At 41.3% G+C, this 27,897-nt stretch overlaps 1 protein-coding gene across 1 annotated transcript in view; it reads left to right on the top strand.

Annotated features, from left to right (window-relative positions):
- SLC49A4 (solute carrier family 49 member 4) overlaps positions 1-27,897 on the top strand; it is a 333,286-nt gene that overhangs the window by 61,312 nt on the left and 244,077 nt on the right. The window contains exon 4 of the mRNA XM_053698074.1: positions 2,696-2,825. Coding sequence (XP_053554049.1) covers positions 2,696-2,825 — 130 coding nt within the window. The remainder of the gene's footprint in view (positions 1-2,695; positions 2,826-27,897) is intronic.

Genomic DNA, 27,897 nt, shown 5'->3' with positions numbered 1-27,897 from the left:
GTGCATTGTGGCTACTAAACTCACCTAGGTTTGCTTTTCAACAAAGGCTACCAAAAGAACAAAGCTAATTATATAAATTTGGGGGAAAAAATAACCCTTTGCTTCTAATCACTTCCCACCTGGGTGATGAGCTGGATTTAAGGGGTTTTTATTTTTTTAATTCTTTTAAATCTATATAATATATTTTTTTTTTACTTGTTTATTTTTTTTTCAGATCCCCACGACTTGGAAAGGTTAGGCGATTACCTTTCCAACGGAGGGTCTTGGGAATCTGTAGCTGCTTAGATGCCTGAGCTTCAGGCTTCTAAACAGCATGCCCCATTTCCCTATACTGCCTATTGTATTTTTTAAATAAAGTTGCACAGTGACGTCACCGTGCAAAACGTGAAGCCCCGGCGATGCCTGTCACTATACAGGCCTGATCGCCGGCGTGGTAGTCGATGGGAGCCCCCAGATTGCCCTCAAGGTGGGTGAGTGCTAGCGACGGCTCTGAGCTCAAAGGGTTAAAGATGTATGCTTGCTGAGTCATTAAAGAAAAACACCAGTTTCCCTCCCTTGCTCTTTCCTGTCCATTCCCTACTGGACATACCTAAGTGTAGGAGTGGTTTGGGGTAACACTGTTAATTATATAATGGTGTTGAGTGTTCAGTTCTGTCCGCCCTTAAAGGGATACTAAACCCAAATAGTTTATTTCATGATTCAGATAGAGCATGCAATGTTAAGCAACTTTCTAATTTACTCCTATTATCAATTTTTCTTTGTTCTCTTGCTATCTTTATTTAAAAAGCAGGAATGTAAAGCTTAGGAGCCGACCCATTGTAGGTTCAGCACCCTGGATAGCCCTTGCTTATTGGTGGCCACATTTAGCCACTAATCAGCAAGTGCAACCCAGGTGCTGAACCAAAGATGGCCGGCTCATAGGCTTTACATTACTGCTTTTTAAATAAAGATACCAAGAGACGAAGAAAAATTGATAATAGGAGTAAATTAGAAAGTTGCTTAAAATTGCATGCTCTATTTGAATCGCGAAAGAAAAAATTTGGGTTCAGTATTCCTTTAACGGAAGGAGTGTTTTCATTGGTGATCATTATCCAGAGATTTAGCCAAGATATACCGGTAGTAATGGCTGTATTTTAGTGTTAATTTGTAGATTTCATACATAATGTAATGGAGCAATTCACATACATTAACCCCTTTGCCTGGGTTAAGCAACTAGACTGTACTCTGTTAAACAACTAGACTTAAAGTGAAAGTCAATCCTAGCGTTGTACAAACGCTAGGATTGACTATTGAAACAAATAAAGGGGACTTTCATTCATGAAGTATAAGATACTTCATGTAGAACGCTCCTTCATTTGTTTCAACCAATCGCTGTTCTTAGCTGCTACAGCAGCCAATGGCTCCCATGGGAGCCAGATTTATCGCACGGCTATTGGCTAAGAGGTGAAAACTCCACCTCTTAGCAAAAAAGTTTTTTAGCCGTGGGCTGCTGTAGCAGCTAAGGACGGCGATCGGTTGAAACAAATAATGGAGATTTCTACATGAAGTATCTTGTACTTCATTAATGAAAGTCCCCTTCATTTGTTTCAATAGTCAATCCTAGCATTTGTACAACGCTAGGATTGACTTTCACTTTAAATAAGATCATGTCATTTTGTGCACTATAATGTCCCTTTAAAATGCATGAGAAAAATAAGATTTCCATTATGAACTTGAAACAGGAAGATTTTGTTTGATTTATGTAATACACAATACATCAAGTTTTTAATCATGCTAAATTTTGGGTTGTGTTTTTGTAATTTTTCCCCCTCAATAAAATGTTCCTATAGTTAGAGAGAAATAATGGCTTTATGCTAGGGCCTAGACAGAATTGTTACACCAAGGTAAATGTTAAGTATGGCTGATGGTAGCCAGTGGGGGACATCTATGGGTTTCTTGGGAACTCTAAACCAGGGTGCCAGGGACTAATTTTAAGACGCCAGTGGCTCCCTTGTGCATAGATTTGTCGAGCCCTGCTCTCATTATTCGGGACCTTTTATGCTTTATTTTAGTATTCTTCACATGCTAGTTGAATGTTAAAGGGACAGTAAACCTAAAAAACAATGTTATATAATTCTGCACGTAGTGCAGAATTATATAACATTATTTTACTGCTATAGTTATAAAACCCTTTTTTCCCTTTTAATATTTAAAAAACATGACGCTTTTACAGACCCGCTCTCTGCTGAGCGGGTCTGTTTTTTTTAAGTCAGCGCATCGGGCCAGCTGTATAGTCACAGCCCGGCCCGACCGCGCCATAAGACTAAGTGCAGCTCGCTCCTGCTCTGTCTGACAGCAGGAGCGAGCTTCACTTAATGCTATGGCGCGGTCGGGCCGGGCTGTGACTATACAGCTGGCCCGATGCGCTGACTAAAAAAAACAGACCCGCTCAGCAGAGAGCGGGTCTGTAAAAGCGGTATGTTTTTTAAATATTAAATGGGAAAAAAGGGTTTTATAACTATAGCAGTAAAATAATGTTGTATAATTCTGCACTATGTGCAGAATTATATAACATTATTTTTTAGGTTTACTGTCCCTTTAAATGTGTTTTTATATATTTTTAATAGCTGTTTTCTGTTTAGTCTACATCTACAGAATAAACATACTAAAGGTGAATATTCCAAACCTAATTCTTTCTTGCTTTCTTATTCCTTAGAGTTTGGCATCATATTTGTTGTATTTGCTGCTATTTTTGCTTATTTTCCTGCTCGTCCTCCTGTTCCCCCAAGTGTAGCTGCTGCCAGTCGTAGGCTGAGCTATCGAAGCAGCATCTGCAAACTACTCTGGTGAGTTCACCTATTGATAAGAGCAATATTATTAATGTTTTTTTGCACTTTATAACCGGTAATGCAGTTTTTGTTTTTTTAAATTCTTCGTATATTTAAGATATTAGAACCAGGTATGGGTGATGTTTCATCAATAATTATTGCAGCTTTTGGAAATCTCTTAATATGCACATATATTACAAAAAACGGTAAGTCAAAGGGATAGAGTTATCAAAATTTTAAATTTGCATGGGTGCATTCCAATGTGAAATAGAAGCATTTTTGCAATATAGTTCCATTAGCAAAAATGCTTTTAGTAAAAGTTATTCGATTTTCAGTGGCATACGCATATATGCTGTTGTAAGGGCCTGTTGTCAGGGTTTTTTCCCTGTTTTGTTTGCCATGTGCTGCTGGCAGCCATTTTACTCACCTCTCTTGCTGACTCTGGTGCATACTGTGTGATGCTGCTCATTTCCTGCACTTCCTTCTATGGCCAGACTGGTGTACATCATCCGTGTAAGACAGGATGCAGTCTCAGAATTGTGATGTCATCACTTATTATTTAAAGGGCCTCTGTTCAGTATGCTTTGCCCTTGCGTTGTCTCAGACCTGTTTGTGAGAGCTCCTGTGTATTACCTGGTTGTCTGACGTCCCTCCTGGTTCCTGATCCCTGGCTTGTTCCTGATTCTGCTGTTCTCCTTGTTCCTGATTCCGGCTCGTCTGACTACTTTCTTTGGCTCCTGACTCGGCTTGTCTGACTACCAGCTCTGGTTTTGATTCCTGGCTTGTTATTTGACTTGTGGACTTTTTTATTATTTTTTGCTATTAATAAAGATGTGATTATTTTTGCACTTCTCGTCTGTCTGATTCCTGACACCCAGTATTTGTCAAAGTTTGTCAAAAAGTCAGCAGTGGCTTAAATGACAGAAATAAAGTCTTCAGAGAAGCAATACCACCCCACTGCCAGCTTTCTGAGGTTGGATACTAGAGCATGGGACCTCAGAGCATATGTGCGTATGTCGCTGAAAACCAGCAAAAAATGCTTCTAGTAAAAGCTATTACTAACGGAAGTATGTTGCAAACATGCTTCTATTTAAAATGAAATGTACCCATGCACATTTCAAGTTTTAACCTTTCTATCCCTTTAAGCATTCTCATAAAATGAATATAAGTGTAAGAACTTTTTATGGAATGTTTAAAGGCATGTTAAACTCCAAGCGGAATCTCCCATAATATGTTTAAAGGGACTACTACACTAGTATGGTTGTTACCATAATTATGTTTTTTTATTCCTTTAAGGGACATGAAACACAATTTTTTCTTTGATGATTCAGCTAGAGACATTTTTACTTCATTTGTTGAAGAAGCAGCAGAAGCTAGTTAAAGGGACACTAAACCCAACATTTTTCTTTCATGATTCAGGTAGAAAATACAATTTTAAACAACATTCCAATTTACTTCTATTATCTAATTTTGCTTAATTTTTTAGATATCCTTTGTTGAAGAAATAGCAATGCACATGGTTGAGCTGATCACATAAGACATCTATGTACAGACACCAATCAGCAGCTAATGTACCTATCTAGATGTGCTTTTAAGCCAAGAATATCAAGAGAATAAAGCAAAATAGATAATAGACGCAAATTAGAAAGTTGTTTAAAATTGCATGCTCTATCTGAACCCTGAAAGAAAAAAAATATTGGGTTAAGTATCCCTTTAACACACTGGGGGAGCCAATAACATGAGGCATATATGTGCAATGCATACACCAATCAGCAGCTCCGGAGCCTACCTAGGTATGCTTTTTAACCACGGATATCAACGGAACAAAACAAATTTCATTATAGAAGTAAATAGGAGTGTTGTTTACAATCACATTCTCTATCTGAATTATGAAAGAAAAAATAGGGTTTCTTTTAAGTATGGTCTCGCCTATCTACATACTACAGAGGTTTCTTAGATCAGTATGCAAACTCATTGTGCCCATTTAGCTAGCTTCTTTTAGCATGGTTTTCAAGTAGTTTATTCTTGATTTGCAAAGCCATAGAAATTGAGACAGATTAAATGTGTTTCGTTCATGTAATTGGCAAGAATCCATAAGCTAGTAACGTAACAAACCTCAAATTCCTATAACTACTCCTCCCACCACACCCACAACTCAGTTTTACAAACTTTGCCTCCTATGGAGGTGGTGAAGTAAGTTTGAGCTTGATTTTTATGATTCTTCTATGATAAGCGCTTCTCAGCATATTGAAGCCCAATTCCTTTCAGAGTACAGTGTTTGTCAGAGGGATGTGAAGAGAGTATTGCCTATTGATTTTATGGTTTCTCTCACGGGAAATCTTTTCAAGGGTTCTCTGTTATCGGTCGTAGGGATTCATCTGCTACCTCCCTTTTCAGATCGACGATATACTCTTATACCATTACCTCTGCTGATTACTGTTTCAGTACTGGTTTGGCTATCTGCTGTATGTGGATGGCTGTCTTTCAGTAAGTATGTATCCTTATTTAAGACACTCTCAGCTATGGTTTGGCACTTTATGTATTAATATAAAGTTTTACTTATATTTGCCATGAGTCAGGTCTATGTTTATTTCCCTTTGCAGTCTATCAGTTTCACTATGGGAATCATGTTTTTGGAAGTTATTGTCTTACCTGGGGTATAATCTCTTTTTCAAATTGACTTGTTTTTTCTTTAATTTTGCGGGCAAAATTAGGCTCGCGAGGTCGCAAAATGCTGTTATTTATTGCATCATTCTTGGCACAAATGTGCGGCTATGATGACGCAAGTTCGTCATTTCCTGCGTCTTAGTTGACGCCAGGTTGTTTGGCACAAAGTTGCGTCTGTTATGACGCGAGTTGTCATTTCCGGATGTATGTTGGCGCCAAAAAACTTTCTTCTCCATTTTGCGTTACCCCACTTTTTATATGCTTCTTGCCTTGTTTGTGCTCAAGAGGGCTATGCTGTTTGCTTTTTTTGTTATTTTAGCATTTGCATTTTTTCCCATTCCTGAAACTGCTATATAAGGAAATTGAATATTTTGTTTAAATGTTATTTTTTCTTTTACATTTTGCAAGATGTCTCAATCTGATCCTGTCTCGGAAGCTACTGTAGGAACCATGCTTCCTGAACACAGTTCTACCAAAGCTAAGTGTATCTGTTGTAAATTAGCTGAGATTATATCTCCAGCTGTAGTATGTAACAGTTGTCATGATAAGCCTTTGCATGCCGAAAATGTTTCTATCAGTACTAGTACAGTATCTGTTGTTCCCTCAACATCTAATGTACATGATATCCCTGTTGATATGAAAAATTATATTGCTGATGCAATACAGAAGTCTATGTCTGCTAATCCGCCTTCTAATAAACTTAAAAGGTCTTTTAAAACTGATAATACTGATAAATTTTGTAATGACCGACAACATACTGAAATATCCTCCTCTGATGAGGATCTCTCTGTTTCAGAAGATCCTACCTCAGACAATGACATTGATAAATCTACTTATCTTTTTAAGATTGAGTATATTCGTTCTTTGTTGAAAGAAGTGTTGGTTACTTTGGATATTGAGGAGTCTGGTCCGCTTGATAAAAAAAAAGGTAAACGTTTAAATTCTGTTTATAAACCTCCTGTGATTACTCCTGAGGTTTTCCCTGTCCCTGATGCTATTTCTGATGTGATTGCTAAAGAATGAACTAAGCCTGGTGCTTCTTTTTATTCCTTCTTCTTCTAGGTTTAAAAAGGTTGTACCCTTTGCCAGTGGCTAAATTAGAGTTTTGGGGAAAAGTCCCTAAGGTTGATAGGTCTATTTCTACTCTTGCCAAGTGTACTACTATTCCTATGGAAGATAGTACTTCTTTTAAGGATCTTTAGATAGGAAAATGGAATCTTAACTAAGGAAAGCTTATTTACATGCTGGCTTTATTCTCAGGCCTGCCACTTCTATGGCTGATGTTGCAGCTGCATCAACTTTTTGGTTGGACAGCTTAGCACAACAGGAAACAGATTCTGATTTGTCTAGCATTGTTTGTTTACTTCAACATGCTAATCATTTTATCTGTGATGCTATTTTTGATATCAAGATTGATGTTAAATCTATGTCTTTAGCTATTTTAGCTAGAAGAGCTTTATGGCTCAAATTATGGAATGCTGACATGGTATCTAAATCTAGATTACTATCTCTATCTTTCCAGGGTAATAATTTATTTGGTTCCCAGTTGGATTCTATTATTTCCACTATCACTGGGGGATGGGAGGGATTTTTGTTTTGCCTCAAGATAAACAATCTAAGGGTAAATCTAAAGCTTCTAATCGTTTTTGTTCCTTTCGTCAGAATAGCGAACAGAAAACCACTCCTTCCCTTAAAGACTCTAGTTCCAATTAGAAGCCATCTTCAAGTTGGAATAAATCCAAGCCTTTTAAGAAACCAAAGCCAGCCCCCAAGTCTGCATGAAGGTGCGGCCCTCATTCCAGTTCAGCTGGTGGGGGCAGATAGAAATTATTTCAAGACATTTGGGCAGAATCTGTTCAAAATCAGCGGATTCAGAGCATTATCTCTCAAGGGTATCAAATAGGTTTCATAATAAAACCTCTTGTGAGAAGATTCTTTCTCTCTCACGTTCCAACAAATCCTGTAAAAGCTCAGGCTTTTCTGAAGTGTGTTTCAGATCTGGAGCTTTCAGGGGTAATTATACCAGTTCCGCTTAAGGAACAGGGTCTGGGGTTTTATTGCAATCTATTAATTGTTCCAAAGAAAGAAAATTAATTCAGACCAGTCCTGGATCTGAAGTTTTTTAATCGTTTTGTAAGGCTCCCAACTTTCAAGATGGTGACTATAAGGACTATTCTGCCTTTTCTTCAGCAAGGTCATTACATGTCCACAATAGACTTACAGGATGCATATCTTCACATTCCGATTAATCCAGACCACTATCGGTTTCTGAGATTCTCTTTTCTAGACGAGCATTACCAATTTGTTGCTCTTCCATTTGGCATAATCATTTATACCAGGCCTTTGATTCTATAAATCCTCCATATAGTGAATCATTTGACAGATTACAAGAGGGTGCTAGTGTCGTTTTTAATTTGTGTGTTACCCTTATTTTAAGTGCAATTCATAATAAGTTATATTTTATTTTAACCCGTTCTGGAACTACTGCCTCATAGTCTAGGCTGAGAGTGCTTACAGGTGCATACTTACAAGAGATATCCACATCTTTATGTGCGAGTCTTCTTAGTCTTCAGGAATACAATTGTTTATGCATTTAGCACCATTCCCTATATAATGAAGACTTGACTGACTAATAACATTTAGTTTGTAATTATATAATAAGAGGGAAAAAGCCCTTGTGGTGCCATTGTTCGTGTGTAGTAACATAAGCATTACCAATTTGCTGCTCTTCCATTTGGCCTAGCGACAGCTCCAAGAATCTTTTCGAAGGTTCTCGGTGCCCTTCTATCTGTAATCAGAGAGCAGGGTATTGCGGTGTTTGCTTATTTGGACGATATCTTGGTTCTAGCTCAGTCTTTACATTTTAGCAGAATCTCATCTAGTGTTGTTTCTTCAAAGACATGGTTGGAGGATCAATTTACCAAAAGGTTTCTTGATTCCTCAGACAAGGGTCACCTTTTTAGGTTTTCAGATAGATTGTGTCCATGACTCGGCCTTTAACAGACGAGAGACAAATGAAATTGGTTTCAGCCTGTCTAAACCTTCAGTCTCGATCATTCCCTTCAGTGGCTATGTGCATGGAAGTTTTAGGTCCCATGACTGCAGCATCGGACGTGATCCCCTTTGCTCGTTTTCATGAGACCTCTGCAGCTTTGTATACTTAATCAATGGTGCAGGGATTATACTCTGATATCACAATTGATATTCTTAAATCCCATCACTCAACTCTCTCTGACTTGGTGGTTAGACCATCATTGTATTGTTCAATTGACCTCTTTTATTCATCCTTCCTGGACTGTAGTCTCTATGGATGGAAGTCTTTCAGGCTGGGGAGCTTTCTGGGGGTCTCTGTCAGTACAAGGGGGTTGGAATCCTCAAGAGGCGAGGTTACTAATCAATTTTTTAGAATTCCGTGCTATTTTCAGGGCTCTGGAGGCTTGGCCTCTGTTAAAGAGAGAACCATTCATTAGTTTTCAGACAGACAATATAACAACTGTGGCATATGTCAATCATCAGAGTGGGACTCGCAGTCCTTTAGCTATGAAAGAAGTATCTTGGATACTTTCTTGGGCGGAATCCAACTCCTATCTAATTTCTGCGATGCATATCCCAGGTGTAGACAATTGGGAAGTGGATTATCTCAGCCTTCAGACTTTACATCCGGGGGAGTTGTCTCTCCATCCAGATGTGTTTTGTCAGATTGTACAGATGTGGGGTCTTCCAGAAATAGATCTGATGGCTTCCCAGGTACCTTTCTAGGTCCAGGGATCCTCGGGCACAGATGGTGGATCTGTTAGCAGTTCCTTGGTTTTACCAACCTGCTTATATTTTTCCGCCTCTAGTTCTTCTTCCAAGGGTGATCTCCAAAATCATAATGGAACAATTGCATGTGTTTCTGATAGTACCAGCATGGCCTCACAGATTTTGGTTTGCGGATCTTGTCCGGATGTCAAGTTGCTAACCTTGGCTACTTCCTTTAAGACCAGACCTTCTGTCTCAAGGGCCGTTTTTTCCATCAGGATCTCAAATCGCTAAATTTGAAGGTAAGGAAATTGAACGCTTAGTGCTTAGTCATAGAGGTTTCTCTGACTCAGTGATTAATACTATCCTACAGGCTCGTAAGTCTGTTTCAAGGAAGATATATTATCGGGTTTGGAAAACCCATATTTCTTCTACAAGATACGACGAGTTCACGGATTCATCCTTTACTTGTGGGATATTATCCTCCTTCTAACAGGAAGTGGCAAAGAGCACCACAGCAGAGCTGTCTATATAGCTCCTCCCTTGAATCCAACCCCAGTCATTCTCTTTGCCTACACTAAGTAATAGGAAGGGTAAAGTGAAAGAGGTGATTAAATGTTAGTTTTTATTTTCTTCAAGCAAGACTTTTTTATTTTTTATGACACTGGTGAGTGCTATTTTTTCCCAGATGGATGAAGATTGCTGCCTGGAGACTGATGATCTTAGCAGTTGTTACTAAGATCCAGAGTAGTTCCCGCAGTTAAGAAACTTCAGTGTGAGGAACGTTTTTCATGCTACAAACATTGAGGTATATTCAGTCATTTTTTTCTGGAGAGACTGTGTTATTTCAGAATTGGCTGACAGTATCCCCATGAGGGAAGGGGTAAGCAGTAATCCTAATGTGTCCTATATACCATGGATATAATCTGCCCAGTTCCAAAATTAGAACAAGGGCAGGGGTTTTACTCCAATCTGTTTGTGGTTCCCAAAAAAGAGGGAACGTTCAGATCGATTTTAGATCTCAAATGTCTAAACAAATTTCTCAGAGTCCCATCGTTTAAGATGAAGACCATACGAACAATTTTACCAATGATCCAGGAGGGTCAATATATGACCACCGTGGATTTGAAGGATGCGTATCTTCACATTCCTATCCACAAAGATCATCACCAGTTCCTCAGGTTCGCCTTCCTGGACAAACATTACAGTTTGTGGCCCTTCCTTTCGGGTTGGCCACAGCTCCCAGAATTTCACAAAGGTGCTAGGGTCCCTTCTGGCGGTTCTAAGGCCGCGGGGCATAGCAATGGCGCCCTATCTGGACTATATTTTGATTCAGGCATCAACTTACCATCTAGCCAAATCTCACACGGACATCGTGTTGGCTTTTCTAAGAACTCAGGGGTGGAAGGTGAACATAAAAAAGAGTTCACTTGTTCCTCTGACAAGAGTTCCATTCCTAGGAACTCTGATAGACTCGGTAGACATGAAAATTTTTCTGACGGAGGTCAGAAACTCAAACATCTTAACCACTTGCCGAACACTTCATTCCATTCCTCGGCTATCAGTGGCTCAGTGTATGGAGGTAATTGGATTAATGGTAGCGGCACTGGACATAGTTCCGTTTGTTCGCTTACATCTCAGATCACTGCAGCTGTGCATGTTCAGACAGTGGAATGGAGATTATGCGGATTTATCTCCGCGGATAAATCTGGATCTAGAGACCAGAGACTCTCTTCATTGGTGGTTGTCACAGGATCATCTGTCCCAGGGAATGTGCTTCCGCAGGCCAGCATGGGTCATAGTGACGATGGACGCCAGCCTCTTGGGCTGGGGTGCAGTCTGGAATTCCCTGAAGGCTCAGGGTGTGTGGACTCAGGAGGAGTCCCTACTACCAATAAATATTCTGCAACTGAGAGCGATATTCAACGCGCTTCAAGCGTGGCCTCAGCTGGCTTCGGACAAATTCATAAGATTCCAGTCGGACAATATCACGACTGTAGCATATATCAATCATCAAGGGGGAACAAAGAGTTGTCTAGCAATGATAGAGGTTTCCAAAATAATTCGATGGGCAGAGACTCACTCTTGCCATCTATCAGCAATATATATCCCAGGAGTGAAGAACTGGGAAGCGGATTTTCTAAGTCGTCAGACTTTTCATCCGGAGGAGTGGGAGCTCCATCCAGAGGTGTTTGCAAAATAGATTCATCAATGGGGCACATCTGCGTTACAATGCAACTCGCCTTATCTTATATTCCATTCTAATAAGGTGGTTTTTGCGCACTAAACCTGGATTTCTTCCTAAGGTTGTTTCAAATAAGAATATTAATCAGGAAATTGTTGTTCCTTCTCTGTGTCCTAACCCTTCTTCTAAGAAGGAGCATCTGTTACATAACTTGGACGTGGTTCGTGCCTTGAAGTTTTACTTGCAAACGACCAAGGATTTCCGTCAAACATCTTCTCTGTTGTCTATTCTGGAAAACGTAGAGGTCAAAAAGCTACAGCTACCTCTCTTTCTTTTTGGCTGAAAAACATCATCTGTTTGGCATACGAGACTGCTGGACAGCAGCCTCCTGAAACGATTACAGCTCATTCTACTAGAGCAGTGGCTTCCACATGGGCTTTTAAAAACGATGCTTCTGTTGAACAGATTTGGAAGGTTGCGACTTGGTCTTCCCTTCATACCTTTTCCAAATTTGATACTTTTGCTTCTTCTGAGGCTATTTTTGGGAGAAAAGGTCTTCAAGCAGTGGTGCCTTCTGTTTAGGTATCTGTCTTGTCCTTCCCGTTCATCCGTGTCCTGTAGCTTTGGTATTGTATCCCACAAGTAAAGGATGAATCTGTGGACTCGTCATATCTTGTAGAAGAAAAGGAAATTTATACTTACCTGATAAATTGATTTCTTCTAATTTAAGACAGATTATATTTTTTTGTTTAAAACTTCAGTCACCTCTGCACCTTTTAGTTTCTCCTTTTTCTTCCTATACCTTCGGTCGAATGACTGGGGGGTGGAGTCAAGGGAGGAGCTATATAGACGGCTCTGCAGTGGTGCTCTTTGCCACTTCCTGTAAGCAGGAGGATAATATCCCACAAGTAAAGGATGAATCCGTGGACTCGTCGTATCTTAGAGGAAATCAATTTATAAGGTAAGCATAAATTTCCTTTTTATGGTGTTCTTCTCATAAATTTTCCTGGCATTCTTTTAGAATTCCTAGAATTTTACAGTTTCTTCAGGATGGTTTGGATAAAGGTTTGTCTGCAAGTACTTGGATGGGACAAATCTTTGCTCTTTCTGTTTTATTTCGTAGAAAGATTGCTAAGCTTCCTGATATTCACTTTTCTCTTGTTAAGTGTGTTCAGTCCACGGGTCATCCATTACTTATGGGATATATTCTCCTTCCTAACAGGAAGTTGCAAGAGGATCACCCAAGCAGAGCTGCTATATAGCTCCTCCCCTCACATGTCATATATAGTCATTCTCTTGCAACCCTCAACAAAGAAGGAGGTCGCAAGAGTAGTTTTTACTTAATTATTCTTCAATCAAAAGTTTATTTTAAATGGCACCGGAGTGTGCTGTTTTTCTATCTCAGGCAGTATTTGGAAGAAGAAACTGCCTGCGTTTTCTATGATCTTAGCAGGCGTAACTAAGATCCAGTGGCTGTTCTCGACATTCTGAGGAGTGGGGTAACTTCAGAAAATGGGAATAGCATGCGGGGTCTCCCGCAAATGAGGTATGTGCAGTACATATTTTCTGGGAATGGAATTGACTAAGAAAACACTGCTGTTACCCGTATGATGTAAGTACAGCCTTAAATGCAGTAGTAGTGACTGGTATCAGGCTGATAAATGTATGCACAGTAGAGTTATTTTCTAGGGACTAGAATTTGACTGAAAAAATACTGTTAATACTGATATAATGTGTGAGCCTTAACTGCAGTAGAAGCGACTGGTAGCAGGCTTAGTAATAACTTTACACAGCATCTGAAATGTTGTTTTTTAAAACGTTTACTGGCATGTTAATCGTTTTGTGAGGTACTTTGGTGATAAATCTTTTTGGGCATGATTTTTTTCCACACGGCTAACGTATATTTCTGCATAGAAACCGTTATATCAGGTCTCCCACTGTTGTAATAGGAGTGGGACCTTTTTTAGCGCCTTGTTGCGCAGTTAAAATTCTAGCACAGTCTTCCTGCTTCTTCCTCTTTGATCCAGGACGTCTCCAGAGAGCTCAGGGATCTTCAAAATTCGTTTTTGAGAGAGGTAATCAGTCACAGCAGACCTGTGACAGTGTGTTTGACTGTGATAAAAGCGTTAAATCTTAATTTGATATCCGTTTTGGGTACTGAGGGGTTAATCATCCTTTTGCTAATGGGTGCAATCCTCTGCTAATTAATACATTTAAAGAATTGTTGACTATAACTGAACTAGTTCTTTGTTATTCAATTGTGTTTTTAAAAAACTTGCTTGTAAACTTATTGAAGTAATTTCCAAGCTTGCTAGCTTCATAGCTAGTCTGTTTAAACATGTCTGATACAGAGGAATCTGCTTGTTCATTATGTTTAAAAGCCGATGTGGAGCCCAATAGAAATATGTGTACCAATTGTATTGATATTACTTTGAATAAAAGTCAATCTGTACCGATAAAGAAATTATCACCAGACAACGAGGGGGAAGTTATGCCGTCTAACTCCCCTCACGTGTCAGTACCTCGTCTCCTGCTCGGGAGGTGCGTAAGATTGAGGCACCAAGTACATCAAGTCCCTTACAAATCACTTTACATGATATGGCTAATGTTATGAAAGAAGTATTATACAATATGCCCGAGTTAAGAGGCAAGCGCGACGGCTCTGGGTTAAGGACAGAGCGCGCGGATGACACGAGAGCCATGTCTGATACTGCGTCACAATTTGCAGAACATGAGGACGGAGAGCTTCATTCTGTGGGTGACGGTTCTGATTCGGGGAGACCGGATTCAGATATTTCAAATTTTAAATTTAAGCTTGAGAACCTCCGCGTGTTGCTAGGGGAGGTGTTAGCGGCTCTGAATGATTGTGACACAGTGGCAATCCCAGAGAAATTATGTAGGCTGGATAAATACTATGCGGTACCGGTGTGTACTGACGTTTTCCTATACCAAAGAGGCTTACAGAGATTATTAGCAAGGAGTGGGATAGACCCGGTGTGCCTTTTTCCCCTCCTCCGATATTTAGAAAAATGTTCCCTATAGACGCCACCACACGAGACTTATGGCAGACGGTCCCTAAGGTGGAGGGAGCAGTTTCTACTTTAGCCAAGCGTACCACTATCCCGGTGGAGGATAGCTGTGCTTTCTCAGATCCAATGGATAAAAAATTAGAGGGTTACCTTAAGAAAATGTTTGTTCAACAAGGTTTTATATTACAGCCTCTTGCATGCATTGCGCCTGTCACTGCTGCAGCGGCATTCTGGTTTGAGTCTCTGGAAGAGGCGATTCGCACAGCACCATTGGATGAATCTTTGAGCAAGATTAGAACCCTTAAGCTGGCTAATGCGTTTGTTTCGGATGCCGTAGTGCATTTAACCAAACTTACGGCTAAGAATTCCGGATTCACCATACAGGCGCGCAGAGCGCTATGGCTTAAATCCTGGTCAGCAGATGTAACTTCTAAGTCTAAACTACTAAACATTCCTTTCAAAGGGCAGACCTTATTCGGGCCCGGCTTGAAGGAAATTATTGCTGACATTACTGGAGGTAAGGGCCACACCCTTCCTCAGGACAGGGCCAAATCAAAGGCCAAACAGTCTAATTTTCGTGCCTTTCGTAATTTCAAGGCAGGAGCAGCATTAACTTCCTCCGCTCCAAAACAGGAAGGAACTACTGCTCGTTACAGACAGGGTTGGAAAGGCAACCAGTCATGGAACAAGGGCAAGCAGGCCAGAAAGCCTACTTCCGCCCCTAAGACAGCATGAAGGCAGGGCCCCCTTTCCGGAGACGGATCTAGTGGGGGGCAGACTTTCTCTCTTCGCCCAGGCTTGGGCAAGAGATGTACAGGATCCCTGGACGTTGGAGATTATCTCAGGGATACCTTCTGGATTTAAAAACTTCTCCTCCACAAGGGAGGTTTCATCTGTCAAGGTTATCAACAAACCTAGTAAAGAAAGAGGCATTTCTACAATGTGTACAAGACCTCTTAGTGATGGGAGTGATCCACCCAGTTCCGCGAACGGAACAGGGGCAAGGGTTTTATTCAAATCTGTTTGTGGTTCCCAAGAAAGAGGGAACTTTCAGACCAATCTTAGACTTAAAGATCTTAAACAAATTCCTAAGGGTTCCGTCGTTCAAGATGGAAACCATTCGGACCATCCTACCCATGATCCAAGAGGGTCAATATATGACCACAGTGGACTTAAAGGATGCCTACCTTCACATACCGATTCACAAAGATCATTATCGGTACCTAAGGTTTGCCTTTCTAGACAGGCATTACCAGTTTGTAGCTCTTCCCTTCGGGTTAGCTACGGCCCCGAGAATTTTTACAAAGGTTCTGGGCTCACTTCTGGCGGTACTAAGACCACGAGGCATAGCGGTGGCTCCGTACCTAGACGACATTCTGATACAAGCGTCAAGTTTTCAAAATGCAAAGTCTCATACAGAGATAGTTCTAGCATTTCTGAGGTCGCATGGGTGGAAAGTGAACGTGGAGAAGAGTTCTCTGTTACCACTCACAAGGGTCCCTTTTCTAGGGACTCTTATAGATTCTGTAGAGATGAAGATTTACCTGACGGAGTCCAGGTTATCAAAGATTCTCAATGCTTGCCGTGTCCTTCACTCCATTCCAAGCCCATCAGTAGCTCAGTGCATGGAAGTAATCGGCTTAATGGTCGCGGCAATGGACATAGTGCCATTTGCGCGCATACATCTCAGACCGCTGCAACTATGCATGCTAAGTCAATGGAACGGGGATTACTCAGATCTGTCCCCTTTGCTAAATCTGGACCAGGAGACCAGAGATTCTCTTCTCTGGTGGTTGTCACGGGTTCATCTGTCCAAAGGAATGACTTTTCGCAGACCAGATTGGACGATTGTAACAACAGATGCCAGCCTACTAGGCTGGGGAGCAGTCTGGAACTCCCTGAAGGCTCAGGGATCGTGGACTCAGGAGGAGAGACTCCTCCCGATAAACATTCTAGAATTAAGAGCAATATTCAATGCTCTTCTAACTTGGCCTCAGTTAGCAACACTGAGGTTCATCAGATTTCAGTCGGACAACATCACGCTGGGCAGAGTCTCACTCTTGCCACCTGTCAGCGATCTACATCCCAGGCGTGGAGAACTGGGAAGCGGATTTTCTAAGTCGACAGACCTTTCATCCGGGGGAGTGGGAACTTCACCCGGAGGTATTTGCTCAACTGATTCGTCGTTGGGGCAAACCGGATCTGGATCTCATGGCATCTCGCCAGAACGCCAAGCTTCCTTGTTACGGATCCAGGTCCAGGGACCCGGGTGCGGTGCTGGTAGATGCATTAGCAGCCCCTTGGGTTTTCAACATAGCTTATGTGTTTCCACCTTTTCCGTTGCTACCTCGACTGATTGCCAGGATCAAACAGGAGAGAGCATCGGTGATTCTGATAGCGCCTGCGTGGCCACGCAGGACATGGTATGCAGACCTAGTGGACATGTCGTCCTGTCCACCATGGTCTCTACCCCTGAGGCAGGACCTTCTAATCCAGGGTCCTTTCAACCATCCTAACCTTATTTCTCTGAGGCTTACTGCTTGGAAATTGAACGCTTGATTCTATCAAAGCGTGGGTTTTCGGATTCGGTTATTGATACATTAATACAGGCTCGGAAACCTGTTACCAGAAAAATTTACCACAAGATATGGCGTAAATATTTATATTGGTGTGAATCCAAGAGTTACTCATGGAGTAAGGTTAGGATTCCTAGGATATTGTCTTTTCTACAAGAGGGTTTAGAAAAGGGCTTATCCGCTAGTTCGCTAAAGGGACAGATTTCTGCTCTGTCTATTCTTTTACACAAGCGTCTGGCAGAGAATCCAGACGTCCAGGCTTTTTGTCAGGCTTTGGCTAGGATTAAGCCTGTGTTTAAAACTGTTGCTCCTCCGTGGAGCTTAAACTTGGTTCTTAAAGTTCTTCAGGGTGTTCCGTTTGAACCCCTTCATTCAATTGATATTAAGCTTTTATCTTGGAAAGTTCTGTTTTTGATGGCTATTTCCTCGGCTCGAAGAGTCTCTGAGTTATCTGCCTTACATTGTGATTCTCCTTATCTGATCTTTCATTCAGACAAGGTAGTCCTGCGTACTAAACCTGGGTTTTTACCTAAGGTTGTTTCTAACAGGAATATCAATCAAGAGATTGTTGTTCCATCGTTATGTCCTAATCCTTCTTCAAAGAAGGAACGTCTTTTGCATAATCTAGACGTGGTCCGTGCCCTGAAGTTCTACTTACAGGCAACTAAAGATTTTCGACAAACTTCTTCTCTGTTTGTCGTTTACTCTGGACAGAGGAGAGGTCAAAAGGCTTCGGCTACCTCTCTCTCTTTTTGGCTTCGTAGCATAATACGCTTAGCCTATGAGACTGCTGGACAGCAGCCTCCTGAAAGAATTACAGCTCATTCCACTAGAGCTGTGGCTTCCACCTGGGCCTTTAAGAATGAGGCCTCTGTTGAACAGATTTGCAAGGCTGCAACTTGGTCTTCACTTCATACTTTTTCCAAATTTTACAAATTTGACACTTTTGCTTCTTCGGAGGCTGTTTTTGGGAGAAAGGTTCTACAGGCAGTGGTTCCTTCTGTTTAATGTTCCTGCCTTGTCCCTCCCATCATCAGTGTACTTTAGCTTTGGTATTGGTATCCCATAAGTAATGGATGACCCGTGGACTGAACACACTTAACAAGAGAAAACAGAATTTATGCTTACCTGATGATAAATTTATTTCTCTTGTAGTGTGTTCAGTCCACGGCCCGCCCTGTCTTTTTGAGGCAGGTTCTAAATTTTAAATTATAACTCCAGTCACCACTGAACCCTATAGTTTCTCCTTTCTCGTCTTGTTTCGGTCGAATGACTGGATATGACATGTGAGGGGAGGAGCTATATAGCAGCTCTGCTTGGGTGATCCTCTTGCAACTTCCTGTTGGGAAGGAGAATATATCCCATAAGTAATGGATGACCCGTGGACTGAACACACTACAAGAGAAATAAATTTATCAGGTAAGCATAAATTCTGTTTTTTGGATGGGACAAATCTCTGCTCTTTCTGTTTTATTTTGTAGAAAGATTGCTAAGCTTCCTGATATTCACTGTTTTGTTCAGGCTTTAGTTCGTATCAAGCCTGTTATTAAAGGGACACTGAACCCAATTTTTTTCTTTTGTGATTCAGATAGAGCTTGCAATTTTAAGCAACTTTCTAATTTACTCCTTTTATCATATTTTCTTAATTCTCTTGGTATCTTTATTTGAAATGCAAGAATGTAAGTTTAGATGATGTCCCAATTTTGGTGAATAATCTGGATTATTCTTGCTGATTGGTGGATAAATTAATCCACCAATTAAAAAGTGCTGTCCAGAGTACTGAACCCAAAAATCAGCTTAGATGCCTTCTTTTTCAAATAAAGATAGCAAGTGAACGAAGAAAAATTGATAAAAGGAATAAATTAGAAAGTTACTTAAAATCGCATGCTCTATCTGAATCACGAAAGAAAAAAATGTGAGTTAAGTGTCCTTTTAAATCAATCTCTCCTCCTTGGAGTCTTAATTTGATTTTGAAGGCTTTGCAGGCTCCTCCTTTTGAGCCTATGCATTCTTTGGATATTAAACTACATTCTTGGAAAGTGTTGTTCATTTTGGCTATCTCTTCAGCTAGAAGAGTTTCTGAATTATCTGCTCTCTTGTGAGTCTCCTTTTTCGATTTTTTTTATCAGGATAAAGCTGTTTTGCAAACTTGGTTTAAATTTCTTCCTAAGGTTGTGAATTCTAACAACATTAGTAGAGAAATTGTTGTTCCTTCTTTGTGTCCTAATCCTAAGAATACTCTTGAAAGATCTTTACATTCTTTGGATTTTGTAAGAGCTTTAAAATACTATGTCAAATCTACTAAGGATTTCAGAAAGACTTCTAGTCTATATGTTGTTTTTTCTGGTGCCAGGAAAAGGTCAGAAAGCCTCTGTCATTTCTTAGGCATCTTGGTTAAAGCTTTTGATTCACAAAGCTTATTTGGAGGCAGGGCAATCTCTGCCTCTGAGAATTACAGCTCTTTCTACTAGATCAGTTGTCACTTCTTGGGCTTTTAAGAATGAAGCTTCGGTGGATCAGATTTGCAAAGCAGCAACTTGGTCTTCTTTGCATACATTTACAAAATGTTACCATTTTTATGTATTTGCTTCTTCTGAAGCAGTCTTTGGTAGAAAAGTTCTTCAGGCAGCTGTCTCAGTTTGATTCTTCTACTTATGATTTAAGTTTTTTTTTTCTTGAGATTTATAAGAAAAACTTATTTAATTTCTCAGCGGAAATAGCTGTTTTTATTTTATCCCTCCCTCTCTAGTGACTTTTCTGTGGTCTTCCACATCTTGGATATTTCTATCCCATATGTCTCTAGCTCATGGACTCTTGCCAATTACATGAAAAAAAACATAATTTATGTAAGAACTTACCTGTAAAATTCATTTCTTTCATATTGGCAAAAAATGCATGAGGCCCACCCTTTTTATGGTGGTTTATTTTTTGTACGGTATGCTTTTTTACTCCTTTTTTGTTATCACCTCACTACTTGGCTATTCGTTAAACTGAGTGGTGGGAGGTGTATTTATAGGCATTTGGGAAACTTTGTCCCTCCTTGTAGGAATGTATATCCCATACTTCACTAGCTCATGGACTCTTGCCAATATGAAAGAAATGAATTTATCAGGTAAGTTCTTACATAAATTATGTTTTTAAAATATTTCTTTTGTAGAGGTTTCTCTCTCTATCTATCTATCTATCTATCTATTATCGATGACTTTAATATCCACTTATGTTTTGTACACATTTTAGAGCCAAAAAAGGTGTTTGATTCTTGTGGCCTGTTTTTAGATGTGGAAAAATGCACACAAATCTGTCCAGGATTAAGTATTTTAATAACTTCTTAGCGCTTCATTCAAATCGAGGTGTGCCTTTTCTGTTATGCCATTTGCATAGTGGTTTTAAATAAGTTGTTTTTAGGTTTGAGCCTCAGTTAAGTACTTATCAACACATCTGTACTTTTTATTGTTTGCTAGTTTTTATTTAATTATATTTAATATAGAATTACAAAGTTATTGACCTTTTTTACTTAAAGGGGCATTAAAACACTTTAAAATTTAGTATAAACTGTTTATTTAGGCTATTAAAACAATTGCAGTTTACTTTATTTCTTTCCTCGGACAGATAGTAAGGTTTCTGTCCTACCTATTGCTACACAGGTTGCCCTTCCTCATAAGTCTGATGAGGAGGATACGTTGGTAGACCCTGAGGGTGTAACAGTATAATTCCTTCATATGATGCTGAAGTAGTATCCTTCAGATCTATGCTTGAACACCTTTGTGTATTGTTAGGAGGTTTTGGCTACTTTGGACGTCTCCGTCACGCCTGTCGATGTCAATCCTAAGAAATCTAGTAAACTTAATAGTTACTATGATGTTCCTTCCTCTGTGGAAGTGTTTCCTGTTCCTGACCGTGCAACAGAGATTTTTGCACAGGAATGGGAGAAGCCAGGGATAATTTTTCCCCCGTCTCCTATTTTTAAAAAGAAGTTTCCTGTCGCTGACTCCATTAAAAATGCATGACGCATGGTGCCTAAAGTAGAAGGGGCTATTTCTACTACAGAGGATAGCTGCTCTTTTAAGGATCCTAAGGATGTATGTTCAGCAAGGTCTTTAACCCTTTGGCTGCTAAGCCATTTCCCACCTGGGTGCTAATATTTTTTTTATTATTATTATTTTTGAAAACTTTTTTTAACTTTTTTATTTGTTTTTACAGCCCCGCAAGACTTACACTGTTGGAAAGGTTAGGCGATTACCTTTCCAACAATGGGTCTTGGGAGTCTGTAGCTGCTTAGATGCCTGAGATACAGGCTTCTAAGCAGCATGCCCCCTCCTCCTATACTTAACATTGTTAAGTATAAATAAAGTTGCGCAGTGACGTCACGTAATTGCGTGTGACGTCACCGCACATCACGTAAAGCCCCGGCGATGCCTGTCACTCTACAGGCACAATCGCCGGGGTAGGAGCAGTAAGGAGACCCCAGATCTCCCTCAAGGTGAGAGAGTGCTCATGACGGCTCAGAGCCGTCATTAGCACCAGAGTGAGAAACTCTGTGACAGCTCAGAGCCGTCATTAGCACTCAAAGGGTTAAAGGCATTGCATTGCTACTATTTCAAGTGCGGCATCTTGTTGGTGCAACGCCTTGTCTCTATCAATTTTGGTAGAGACTACTTTGATGGAGATCCTAGACAGGATTAAGGCTCTCAAACTAGCCTATTCCTTTATTTCTGATGCTACCATGCTAGTTATTAGACTGGGAGCCAAGATATCTGGCTTCTCTGTCCTAGCCGCAGGACATTGTGGCTGAAGTCCAAGCTTCTATCACTTCCTTACAAGGGTAAGACTTGTTTGGACCTGGTGGCAGGAATTATTCCAGATTCTTCGGATGGAAAGGTCTTTTCTTTCACAAGTCAAGAAGAATAGAGATAAAGGACGTCAGAGTAGTTTTTGTCCTTTTCAGTATCTCCAAAGGAAAGTCTTCCTCCTTCAAGCAGGAACAGTCCAAGTCTTCTTGGAATCTAGATCTGTCTTGAAACTAGGGGAAGTAGTCAAAGAAACCCGCAGCTGAGTCTAAGTCAGCAGGTTGGGTTTGTCCAGATCTGGGGTTGGGTATGGATAAAAGTTGTCCCAGATCCTTTGGCTGTGGACATAGTATCTTAAGGTTTCGAATAGAATTCTATCTTTCCCTCCCAGGGACAGTTTTCTCCTTTCAGGATTATCTGCAGTCCATCTTATCTGTAGTCCAGATAAATCGAGAGGCACTCTTGAACTGTGTTCAGGACCGCCGCCTTGGGAAAGATAGTTTTGGTTCCAGTGATGGAACAGGGCCTAGGATCTATCCTACAAGTTTCTCAGAGTATCTAGATGGAAAATATTTGTTCTATTTTTCTTATGGCCTCAAGAGGGTTAGTTCATGACTAACATAGACCTGCAGGTTGCGTACCTTCATGTTTCCATCCTAAAGGATGGTCTCAAGTTCCTGAGATTTGCCTTTCTAGAAGACTCCTTCGGCTCTTTTGGAATTACAGGGGCACGCTCCCTGAATGACATTTTGCTTCAGGCGCCTTCCTTTTTTTCAAGCAATCTCTTATTCAGAGACCTTATTGTTTTTTCTTTGTTTTCTCGGATGAATCCTTCTTTCATCTTCTCTGATTTTTTTGGGGGGGTGATGTGGAGACTATCCTTTGTTCGAGTGGCTTTGTCCTCGAGGTATCCCCTTGTTCTTGGTCGTAGTGTGGCTATTACGCCTAGGGCTCTAGTGACCTTGTTTTGGTCTTTGCTTCCTTAGCTCCTTGGAGCGTTGGACTCTGGCAAGGGATGGTCTCGTCTTCTGGTCGGGACTTGCGAGTTTTTCTCGTTGTCCATTTTACTTTGGACATTGTATGGTATCTCCCAGGGGGTCTGGTTTTATATCAGATGGGGGATTTTAGTTTCCGGGTTCTTGTTTATTCGGTGGCTCGGACCTCTCCTCGCTGTGGTTCTTCTGGTGGCTGAGGTTTTCCTCAGCATTTCCTTTGTGGATCCCGTTGCGGGTTGTACCGGACTGTTAGGATCTAGAGCTGGTCCGAGGTTCCCCAGTTCCAGGAAACTTGTTCGGTGTCCGTTGGTTGGGCTAGTTAAACTGATTCAGTTGACCAGGTTTTTCTGGGTGCCGATGCCCCTTGGGCTTGCCTTTCGCCTTGGTCGGCTTGCTGAAAGAGTGTGATGGCTTCACTGCTCTGCAAGCAAAGGGGTTCGCTGTGGAACCACTGGAGCTATGGCACCTTGATCTGTGTGCTAGCCAGGGGATTCCTTCCAGTTCAGGGCGTTGGAGAATTGTTCTCTAGGTTCATCCTTTGGGTGTGTCTTGGGGGCAAGTGCTCTGCCCTTCCGGCCCGCTTGCCGGTCCCCTTTTTCTTGGGGTGGGGCTTATATCCTATTGCAGAGAGAGGTACGCTCTCTGGGTTGTTCTGTCCATTTGGAGAGTTACTGGCTTCGCCTTAAGTCTGTGTTGGGCCTTTAGCTAGATCTCTAGGTCTGCGGCCTTGTCCACGGTCTCCATGTGGTGTTTTGGGTTGGCACCCGAGCACTATTGTAATGGCTCTGCCTTTTTTCTGCTCGTTGTTTGAGCCTAGGGTTTCTCTGGTCCCCTGGTTTCAGACCTGCTGATGCTTGGGCTGGCACGGCTGGAGGTAGGTCCTGAGATCCATTGTTTTCTCAGATCTTGGGGGCACATTGGTCCACGTTGAGGTTCTGGTCTCTCCTTTTATTTTGTGACCTATGTGTAGGTCTGGCGGTTTTGGTTGCCTAGAGTGTTCCTTCTGTAGTAAAGGTTTAGCTCTCTACACTTTGGTAGCCACTTCTAGCAACATGTAATTTTGCCTGAATTCTTCAGGGTTCTGAATTCAGGGTGCTGTTGGTCTCCATTTTCAATTGCTCTTAGGAGCTGCTTGACTTGCTGTCTGGCAAGTGAAGGGTTGCTCTTTGAAACCAGCTATGGCTGTTTGCGACTTGATCGAGTGCTAGCTAGCTGTTCCAATCCCTTGCAGGAGGTTGGGAGAACATTTTCTCTTTTCTGCTACCAGTTCTGAACCTTGTGGTTTCTATTTGGATTGGGCGTTGCCTCCCCTTGTCAGGACCCATTAAGGTCTTGCAAGCTTGGTTTGATGGGGGTTTTTCCTTTTATGGCGTTTGTGTTAACCTTTCGGTTTCCATTTGGTTCATCCTTGCCTTATTCCTTTTGGGAGTTTCGGCAGGGGTTCCCTTCGCTAGTAAAGGGTGTGTGGTGGGGGACTGAGTGTTGGCTCAGTTGTGTCTGATGTTGCGGTCTCTAGCCAGGCTTCTGGGCTATCTGCTGGTCAGTGTCCTTGGGGCTTTTTTCGATTTTTGTTTTCTCGGCTTTGGACGAAGCAAGGTTTTTTGTTGGGTAGTGGTTTCAGGCCTGGTGCAGCTGTGGACTCTTTCCATTTAGGAAGAAAAACATAAATTATGCTTACCTGATCATTTTTTTTTTCTTCCGATGGAGAGAGTCCACAGCTCCCCACCCGTCTTTTTTTTATGTGGGGCATCTTTGTTTATTTTATTTTTCTGGCACCTTTTCACCCAGATGTTTCTTCTACTGTTCCTTGTTCCTTGGCAGAATGACTGGGGGATGAGGGAAGTGGCATGAGTATTTAAGCCTTTGGCTGGGATGTCTTTGCCTCCTCCTGGTGGCCAGGTTCTTATTTTGTAAAAGTATTGAATGCAGCTGTGGACTATCCATCGGAAAAGAAAATTATCAGGTAAGCATCATTTGTTTTCTTGCGACAGAGCCAGCTACTAAGACTGTTAAATGCAATGAGCGACACCATTATGGGCTTCATGAGGTAATTGGGGTCTTCTCTTTTAGGGAATTGACTAAATATGTCTCTGAAAATATGTTTTATTGTCACGTCAGTCCTGAGTGTGTTATACTGCTATGTCGGCTGACGGAATGAAGCGCAAGGTTAGTTGCGCGCTTCATTTCCGTTCCGACTTGTGTGCTTTGCTAGAAATTGATGCTGTGTGACTGTGTAAGTCCCACCTTTCTTCTTCGTTTGAAGAGGAGAAGCCCCAGTTTCGGCTCTCTCTGAGCCGGTCTTTGGTCACGCCCCCTTTGTGTTCGTTAGAACAGAGCGATGTGTTAAAAGTGCGGTTTTTCTGTGGGGGGTGTTTTTTCTCATAACGGTGCTATGTTTTTCTGTTACAGAGACAAATACATGCTGCAGGCATCAGGGCCCACTTAATAGATTCCTACAAGTCGCACAGCTCTTGTTTTTGCTGATTAGGCACTCCTTAAACAGAGCTATCTTTAGAGATAAATTGCCACTAAAATTTACAAACACTGAAGTTTAGTGGTAATCTTCTTACGTTAGAAGTTTGGGTGTCATTTCCATCTTTGAGCTGTTGTTGTTTCTTTGAAACAGAGACCTGTTCCTATGTATATATGGATGATGTCTCTTGAGTATTGGAGATTCATCATACAGGTGTGATTCATACCTTTTCTGACAGGTTTATTGATATTTTCTGTGACACAAAATGTGAACAATTTGATAGATTGTTTGTATCTGAGCTCAATGTCTCTTAGGATGATGCTGTTCAGGCAATGCCACAGCTTTCTCCTTTCACGTCCCAAGCCTCATTGGCTTCACATGCAGGGCTCTGTGCTTCCTCTTAATCTCCTGGGGGAGTGTATTTACCTACAGATTTTGCAGCTCAGCTATCCTCTACTGTATCTGCAGCTTTATCTGGTTTTCCTTACCTACAGGGAAAATGTAAGAGGACATAAAAGTTTTTCAGATAGGAAGGTTTCTGCTCAACATTTTGCTACGCAGGCACGCTCTCTCTCTCTCCTAAGTTTGATTCGGGCAGTATAATTCCTTCATCTGACACTGAAGTGGTCTTCTTTAGATGTATGCTTGCACACCTCATGTACTGTTAAAGGAAGTTTTAGCTACTGGGATGACATTGATAACACTGTTGTTGTCAACCCTTGGAATTTTGTTAACTTTATCATGTCTATGATGTTCGAGGAAGTGTTTCTAGAAATGTTCTCAGGAATAGGAGAAGCTAGAGTTTCTTTTCTCCCTGTCTCCCGTCCTCTAAAGGATTTTCCTCTCGCTGACTCCATTAAATTGCCTTAGGTTGAAGAGAGCTTTTCTACTATGGTTCGGAGTACTTCTATTCCTATGGAGGATAGCTGTTCCTTTAGGGATCCATGAATAAGAAGCTGGAGGTTTATTTGATCATCTAGAGTGATGCCTTGCCTATTTATCGGGGCGTTGTGGCTGTAATTTTGGTCAACTCAGAAGCCTCTCTGTGGCTTAGTGGCACAACCTTGGCTCTATAATACTGCAGATGCAAGTTCAATATCCAATTTGACCAAGACATGTATCAATATTTGGATTACGGCGTTCTTGAACTGGGTTCAGGACATTCCTTTCTGGGAGTGATAGTTCCAGCCCCATTCAGGGAATGGGATCTAGGTTTTTGTTTCAAGTTTCTCAGAGTATAGTCCTTCAAAGTAGTATTCATTCTCCTTTGGTTCTCGAGGGTCTATTCATGACGAATATAGACCTGAAGGGTATGTATCTTCTTGTTCCCATTATCTGGGATATTTCTAAGATTAGTCTTCCTTGAAAGGCTCTTTAGGTCCTGGGGATTGCAGGATGCCCTCCTGGACATTATATTCAGGCCTCATCCTTTTTCGAACAAAGTCTTTTTCATTAGATCTTGTGTTTTCTACGTTCAAATGGAATGGGAATTTAGAGTAGAGTTCCCTTGTTCCAGCTTCTTAGAAATATTCTCATAGATTAGCTCAGTTTCTTAGGTTCCAGTCAGACAACATAACCTCAGTGGCTCACAACAACCACCAGGGAGGAACTCAGAGTTTCTTAGCCATGTAGGAGGTGGCTCGGATTATTCAGTGGGCGGAAGCTCATAATTGCTGTCTATCTACTATCCACGTTCCAGGAGTGGACAACTGGGAAGCGGGTTTCCTGAGCAGACAGACTTCTCATCCCGGGGAGTGGGAACTCCATCCAGAGGCGTTCTCCTCTGCCTAGCTTCCGAGGTACGGTTCAAAGTCAAGAGATCCACGGGCCGCTCTGATTGATAGATGCTCTGGCGGTTCCTTGGGATTTCAGGCTGGCATACATGTTTTCTCCGTTTGCTCCCCTTCCACGAGTCATGGCTCGTATCAAACAGGAGAGTGTGTCGGTCGCAGGATCTGGTATGCAGACCTAGGGGAGATGTTATCTCTTCCAACTTGGAGACTGCTTTTGAGTCGGTCATTGAGACCAGGATTCAGGCTTGCAAGCTTGTTACCGGAAGATTTTCCATAAGATATGCCGTAAATATCTTTATTGGTGTGAATCCTAGGGCTACTCTTGGAGTAGGGTCAGGATTATTAGAATTTTGTCCTTTCTACAAGAAGGTCTAGAAAGAGGTTTTGTCAGTCAGTTCTCTGAAGGGTCAGATTTCTGCATTATCATTTTTGCTGCATAAGCGTCTGGCTGTAATCTTTGTGTCAGGCCTTGGTCAGTATCAGACCTGTATTTGTTGCTCCTTCTGGGAGCCTTAGCTTTGTTCTTAAAGTTTTGCAGCAAACTCAGTTTGAGCCATTGCATTCTATAGATATTAATTTATAGGGGAAGGTTTTGTTTATTATTGCTATCTTTTCTGCTCAGAGAGTTTCGGAACTCTCAGGTTTACAGTTTGATTCGCCTTATCTTTCATACCGTTGAGGCGGTTCTTCGTACTAAGTTAGGTTCCATCCTAAAGTGGTTTCGGACAGAACTTTGAATCAGGAAATTGTTGTTCCTTCTCTTTGTCATAGTTCTTTTTTTCTGGAGAACATTTGTTTCACAACTTGGAGGTGGTGCGCGCTTTAAAAATTTATTTACAGTCGA

Source organism: Bombina bombina, chromosome 1 (genome assembly GCF_027579735.1).
Source record: "Bombina bombina isolate aBomBom1 chromosome 1, aBomBom1.pri, whole genome shotgun sequence".
Taxonomy (NCBI): Eukaryota; Metazoa; Chordata; class Amphibia; order Anura; family Bombinatoridae; genus Bombina; species Bombina bombina.
The sequence above is the reverse complement of the archived record's forward strand: the minus strand, read 5'-3'. Positions and strand labels throughout refer to the sequence as shown.